Genomic DNA, 7431 nt, shown 5'->3' with positions numbered 1-7431 from the left:
CTTATTTAACCCCACCCCTTCTCCCAAAAACTAAATTAACTGTTTTGTTTTGTTTTAACAAAATATACATCTAAATGTATGTCTACATACAATATACATTTACAATTATAAATAGTATATCATTATTACTACAATATATATATATTTATGTTGTATGTCAAATTTGATAAGACAAATATAAAAGACTACGTACGGCGTCAGCTAAATTCAACGGCGTCCTAAGTTTCCATGGCTTTCCGACCGAACTCGAGCTGCGAAGACAGTGGCTGGTAAAAATACGGCGCGATAACTTTACAATATCCTCTCACTCCAAGGTCTGCAGCTTCGTCACTTCGCTACGGATCAACTAATAGAGCCAAAACCCTTGGTGGCCGTAGGAGGCTTGTGAAAGGTGCTGTTACCAACTCTGTTTGAGTGGAATCACTTACTGCTCAACACAGCGGGCTAGTTTTTGGGAGAGAAGGGAGCGGCCCCACTGAACCAGTCTCTCGGGAGGAGCAGGAAGAGCACATCGATTGTCCGTGACCATGATTACTGCTCAACCCCTGAACCAGCTTCACTGGACATGTCCTCTCAAGCTACAGAGACAACTCCAAAACAGTGGGGATCTGCAGAAGCAACTGCAGGAGTAAGAGTCCAGCGAGAGTTTTGCTTACAGCGGTTTGCTGGCTCCGACGACAACATCCGATTCTATACCAGGTAATGTTTTGTCTCAATTCTATCCAAGTTTTTGAGATGGGTTGGCTTATAAAGAATCCTGTTTACCTGCCGTGTGACCGCTGACTATATGCATGCAGTGTTGGGATATTTTATTTATTTAATCGTTTATTTGGCAGGGACAATGCACAGTAATGAACACTTAAAACATTAAATGTATCAAGCGTAACAGTGCCAGATTTAGCTTTGAGCTAATTTCCATCTGCAGTCCCTCACATAAAACATTTAAGAAAATTACATTTTACAAACATGGTAAAAACAAAATACATGATATGCAAAAAGTGCAAAAGAGCAAGAGCAGCACACACAAGTATTTACCACATGGCAGTACAATATAGCAGCTACGACATATAAAGTGCAAGAAAAGATAAAAGTGCTAGATAAAGTGCAAGAGGAGATACCCCTCTGTTAACGGAGAGGACATTTTGACCAAAAGTGGTCCGTCTGTGGTGGAGTTCAGTCTCCTCTGGTTTCTGACCTAGTGCAGCGTCCAGTGTGTTTTTTGTCAACTTAACTGAAGTATAAGTACAAATACTATGGTTTTAAAATACTCCTGAACTGAACATGTAGAATCATAAATCATGTGTTTTTCATATATAAAAAGTAACTAGAAACTATGAAGGTTAACTAATGTGGTGGAGTAAAACATACTAATACTAACAACATACTGATAATACTTTACTACAAGTGGAAATCTTCAAAACCTTACCAAAGTAAAAGTATGTCAATATCCACTGCGTTTCCCCCAGTTGCACACTTAAGAATGAAGAGTAAAAGTAAGTCATTGTGTGTAAAATGTTCCCTGTATGTTTTAGATATTATTACTGCTGCTTTAATGTAGTTGTTACATTTTACTGCTGTAGATTACTATACCTGCACCAAGTGCCTTCTTAATCAGTTTGAATTGTAATGTATTATAGCAAACAAGAGGAAAACATTAGCCCATGTGTTACAGTTAACACGATTGTATTTACTGTCAATTAATGACTGACATGTGTCTTTTGTGAACAGATTCCCGAGCTATAACCACCTGATGGCCTTCTGGTCTTTGATTGAGCCTTCAATTCATAAAATGGTTCGTGTTACAAGAGCGATATCAGCTGCCAAGAGGAATGAAGAAGTGGTTACACACGCACGTCCATCAACGGTAGGCTACGTTTCTTTTAACACACAATCTAAACACAAACTGAAGGGAAAATGTTTCTCTGACATTTCATTGCTTTTGTGTAGGCTAAAAGGCTAAAGTACTCAATCCTTTTTGAATACATCAGAGAACTAAAACAACTTCATGTTTTTCCCAGTGTGCTACACTCATGACATTAATATAGTAACCTTTTTTTTTGTTTTTATCTTCCAGAGACAGCTGCTTCAGCCAATTGACGAGTTCTTTCTTTTTCTATGCTTCCTGTCGGTGGGTTTGAAAGAGAGGGACCTTGCAAACCGCTTCAACGTACACCAGTCCACTGTGAGCCGCATCATTGCAACATGGACAAGTTTTCTTACAACTTTATTGGGGTCACAGTGCATCTGGCTTACACCTGCAGAAGTTCAAGCCCACCTCCCAGAGGCATTCAAAGATTTCCCAGACACACAGGTGATCCTGGATTGCACAGAGCTGAAGGTGTCAAACACCATCCTCACTCCTCCTCCAAAGTGAAATGTATTCCACATACAAATCTCACTGCACCATGAAAGCCCTGGTTGGCATAGCCCCACATGGCGCAGTGACATTTGTTTCCAGTCTGTATGGTGGTTCTGTCAGCGACAAGGAGATTTTCAAACAATCTGGAATAGCTGCGTTGTTGACTGAAAACATGGCAGTGATGGTAGATAAGGGCTTCCTGATCAGCGATTGCTGCAAATGCAAGGTGTACTGCCCACCTTTTCTGTCACAGCAGAAACAAATGCCAGCCTATCAGGTGAGGGAGACACAGGCCATTGCCAGACTGAGGGTTCATGTGGAGCGTGTCATTAGGAGGAATAAAAGAGAACAAGCTTTTTGATGGTGTCATCCTCCTGTCCCATGCCTACAACATCAACCAACTGTTTGCAGTAGCATGTATGCTGTCAAACTATCAGAACAAAGCACTGGTCAAGAAATGGGTGAAATAAGACAAGATGATGACACCTGTGCAGGTAGCTGTGATTAAGCTGGGTGAGCACACCGTAATCCCGTGTTGCCTAACACACGCTAGTGTTTTGTTTGAATAAATGGTCAATTGCCAATTACAATGTGTTGATGATTTCTTACAAATGCAATGATTTACTATTAATTACAAAAAATCACTTCACTTTATTGTCTTTTTAAATACAATTGTATATTTATTTACATATATGAAATGTGACAAACAATATATATCAAAAACAAAATATCAAATACAATATTGAAATCACATTTTGTTGTCATTCAGAACATATGATTGAGGGATTGCCTCCTAAAAAACAGCTGAGCCAGGGTCTAGCAGCTAACTGCTTACAGAGTTAACAATGGCTACAGTGCCCACTACTTTTTTAATGACAGGTACTTCGGCATGTATGTGTAAAAAAAAAAAAGTCTACTTTTTCTCTGATTGCTCTTTGCACTTCTGGATCTGTGTATATTCTTTGCACCAGGTAGTCCTCCTGTGCCCACACTACAAAGTCACACCACTGCATCCCAGATACAAGAAGTTGACCCTGTACTTGCCAGTAATAGGCATGGCTTTTCTTGAGCTTAGGGGAGCCACATTCATCTGCACATATTTGCAGTCGACATAATTTGGGACATTGGGACATTTGAATTCAACAAGGCCAAATTGGGGATATTCTGTTGGGTCAAAAACAATTCCATCAGGGGAGGCACCAAGCCAGGGCGTAGAGGGGTGAATGACAAGGCCACAAGGGGAGTAGTTCACGTTTGCCAGTCTACTGTATTCAGCTGCTACTGTGGGCTCCATCTCTGCACCTCTCCTCATTTCTGCAGTCTGCCTTGTACCTTTGAGTATTCGCTCTGTAAGAGAGTTAGCAGAGCTCTCACCTCTGACGTGACAAATCTCTCTAAACCTAGAGGCAGTAACCCTGGGTTTGCGGAGCAGATGCCACTCTGACCTAGAGCTTTGCTCACGGGTAGCCTCCTCAATTTTGTGAGACATTTCCAAATCAACAGATAAGCTGTTCATATGTAGTTGCACCTCTTCTGAGCACACCAGCGGTAAATCACATGGCAAGATCACATACCCCTCTATGGGCAAATGGGGTGTTGGTGGTGTGTCAGTGTGAAGTGTGGTGTACCGAGACGTCAAAGCAGGCATCTGATAGGACAGAACACTGCCCTCCTGCACCATCCCGAAGGCACTTTCCACAAGGGGCTTGTCAGGTCTCATGTTCATTGTGGTCACAAGCGGTCTGTCTTCAATGCTGAATGCTGAGTATGCCTCCGTAACTCTGAACAGGCAGGGATCTGGTAATGGCCCCACCATGCCTCTGTAGAATCCACTCCTACAAAGAATGGCAAAGACAATATAGCACATTAATGTGACAATAAAGGTAAGGAATACAGCACCAGAATAGCATTATGAATTTTAAAAACACAGGAAACACAATATTTCAGCTAAAATTACCTTACTCCAGTCTGCACCATCCTATTTGGTACAGGCTTGGTGAAGACCATGGAGTTGATGGGCCCTGGCTTCACACCCTTAAGGAAAAGACAATTACTGTTAGTTGAGTCACTTTAAAACAAAAACTCTGTGAAAGAAGTATTTGAACCTTATTGAAATTACCATTGTTCGCGGCTTGTGCCATTGCTGTTCCGATTCAGTACAGCTATGCACAGGCGGCACAACTGGCATGTTCAGTTCAGTGTAGTGTGCCGTTTGGAACAGCAATGCTACTGTGTGATTGCACAAAACAGTTCCTGCAACACAGGAGCACTGGTTGTGCGTGAGCACCACTGGTGATGAATCACGAAGCGTTATCTAAAAAAGAGAGAAGAAATACTAGTGATTAGTAACCTCACTTGTGGTAAATGAGCCAGGAGGTTATGAGTAGAGTTATTGGTTATTTTTACTGACCCATTATCCTAGAAGAAGCATGTATTCCTGAATGCTTAGTGTTACCCTCTAACCCTACAATACCACAATGAACCTTCTTTGGAAACTAAGATGCCTTGAAAATGGTATTAAAGCAGTTTTGACTATATATTTGAACCCCCAAACTTACACATCCATAATCAATGTAATAATATCTGACCAATCAGCTGTGATAAAGCAGGGAGAAGTAGGACACTGTTGAGATTCCCTTAAGGTAAACTAATGCTTAACTGAACTGAAACTCAATAAACAGGGGGGAACACAGTGTCAATGCTGCCTGCCTACACTCAAACTGTGTGCTGTCTCGCTCTTCCTCATTGACCTGTAGCACAAGGCTCTCACGCTGACCTGCCCTGTCAGCCTGTCTTTATTGGACACTGAATGAAGAAAAACAGAGCAACAGCGTTAGATCTATACTCACGTCAAAACATCTATGGCAACATTGCTTTACAAAAGCTGATACCATTATGCAGTGTGGCTAACAAGACAACCTTTAGTTGGCTAGGCTATAAGGCTATTAAACGATAGTATTTTTGAGTAAAATGGCTAATGTTTTAAAGAATTAACACCAGAAACAGTACATAGCGTTACCCAGAGCCCTATAGTAGTCTACTATAGTAGTAGTAGTATAATAGTAGTTCTACTATAGGGCTCTGGCGTTACCTAGCTTTTGACAGCTGACGTTAGCGTAACCTGTAGCATAAGCTAGCTGGTTAGTACCTGTTACTCCAGTTACCTTCTTACCTTCATAGTTGTGTATATATGACGCAGCATATAATTTGAAGCCTTTATCGAGTTTGCTGGCTGGGGCTTTAGTCGTCCTGCAAATGCGATGAACATCGCTAATTTTCAATTTCGGGAGCTCCTGTAGACACCGGGTGTAGAACGTCGCCATTGTTGTTGTTGTACCGGAAACAGTTGGGCAGTACTACGCACAATGCGGAAGTGACTGTGCATGTAGCCTATTGTCGGGACTTCCTGCAACAACACCACGCCGTAATCGTGATTCTGATTGGCCAGAAGACATTAGCAAAGATGTTCTATTGAGAAGACGATCACTACGTGACAAAAGTTTTCAAAACCGTTTCTAGTCTTCGGTATTCCTATTTTTGGCGTGAGAATAGTTTGGGCAGCGTGAGAGCGTGAGATTGAGAGTGAAAGCGTGTGTCACACGCCAGATGCGTGAGAGTTGGCAACCCTGTAGTATCATAGACTATATATATAAAGGTGTGTATATATAGCTCTGAACGTTCCACTCCTGCCTGCCCGACCTTACGTTACGGCTGCGCCGCGACAAAAATAGGATTCGATCCTAATTTTAGAGGAGCCCTGCGCCGAGCCGCTTCTGGGACGCTTCTGAGCCGTAACGCGCCGCATGTGGTGGAATAGCACCCATTGACTAGAGTGGCCGCGATCACCGTGAGCACCGCGGCACAGCCGTAACGCGCCCGTACCGCGCCGCAGACGGACCCGGTGGAATCTAGGGGTCAGCCATGATACATACATGCGTTCAAGATGCGGGCTTGCATACACACCGTATCACTCCGCAGCCGCACCACATCAGTAACGTCCTGATGGTATATGTGTGCGGCACTATACTACAGGCCCCATGTAAAAAGCCACTTGAACTCCCCACTGCATCTATAGTTCGTGTAAAGAGAAACCCTTCAAAATAAAGTTTCTGCGTGTTCTTCATTTTAATGTTGCAGTTAATAAACACGGAGCTAAATGACTACTACTACTCTAAACTGATGTGTTGCTTAATTTATAATAATGGAAATAGGTCTATATTAGTGGGAATGGATGTTTGAAACTCATCCAAATCGTAACTTCTTATCTTTTCGTTCAGATCCGTGTGCAGCCACTAGAGGGAGACATGAGCTTTTGGTTCTTGACCATGGAGGTACTGTATACCTCCTGTGTGACACTTCCTGCTGATATGAGTTAGGGAACAAGTACCAGTGGTGTCATGTATTGAAGTACATTTACTCAATTAGTGTACTTAAGTACGACTTTGGGGTTCTTTACTTGAGTAGTACCATTTTATGCTACTTTATACTTCTACTCCACTACATTTTGGAAGCCAATATTGTACTTTTTAGTCCAATTCATTTATATTACAAAATGAGTTATTAAAATATTCAGATTATAAAAGAATACAAAGTATAAATAAACTAATAAACAAACTATGTTGTAAAAGTATAGGTTAAGATATAGAGCAGCAGTATATAAAGTAATTAAATTAGCTCCACATTTACCAGAAATTAGGAACACAATAATGCTTGAATAACAACAATCCAGTAAATTAATACATATGATTCTAAAATGGGAAAATTACAATTTTTTTTACTTTTGTTACTTTAAGTAGAAGATTTGGCAGGACTTGTACTTGCAGTACAAGTTTGACTTAAGATGTCTGGTGAAATATGAATGCCTTTAGAATGAGAAATTAATGACCAGATAACTGAAACGCGTTCTCCGGTTAGGATTTTATTTTGAAAGTTTCGGTATGGGTGGGGGCACTTGGCATCTCCAAGCATTTGCGCTGTCGAAGCACGTCTGGAGAGCGGTTTCCATCTGGATTTGAAACACACTGCCTAATAATATTAGACGTTCAGATTTGTCCACTTTTTGACTTGTTCTC

General features: G+C 41.4%; 2 protein-coding genes across 2 annotated transcripts; one reads left to right on the top strand and one right to left on the bottom strand.

The window, feature by feature from the left end:
• The first annotated feature begins 565 nt into the window (after nucleotides 1-565).
• On the top strand, nucleotides 566-2720 carry LOC117482592. Its single transcript, XM_034130730.1, has 4 exons — nucleotides 566-699; nucleotides 1729-1864; nucleotides 2075-2370; nucleotides 2480-2720. The coding sequence occupies exons 1-4, from the start codon at nucleotides 566-568 to the stop codon at nucleotides 2718-2720; spliced, it is 807 nt and encodes a 268-aa protein (XP_033986621.1).
• A 630-nt stretch (nucleotides 2721-3350) lies between these two features.
• Nucleotides 3351-4696, bottom strand: LOC117482591. Its single transcript, XM_034130729.1, has 3 exons — nucleotides 4479-4696; nucleotides 4317-4393; nucleotides 3351-4194 (listed from the first exon to the last, which is right to left on the bottom strand). Exons 1-3 carry the CDS (start codon nucleotides 4545-4547, stop codon nucleotides 3351-3353), a joined length of 990 nt encoding a protein of 329 aa, XP_033986620.1. The 5' UTR covers nucleotides 4548-4696.
• Nucleotides 4697-7431: the final 2735 nt, after the last annotated feature.

Source organism: Trematomus bernacchii, unplaced genomic scaffold (genome assembly GCF_902827165.1).
Source record: "Trematomus bernacchii unplaced genomic scaffold, fTreBer1.1, whole genome shotgun sequence".
Taxonomy (NCBI): Eukaryota; Metazoa; Chordata; class Actinopteri; order Perciformes; family Nototheniidae; genus Trematomus; species Trematomus bernacchii.
The sequence above is the reverse complement of the archived record's forward strand: the minus strand, read 5'-3'. Positions and strand labels throughout refer to the sequence as shown.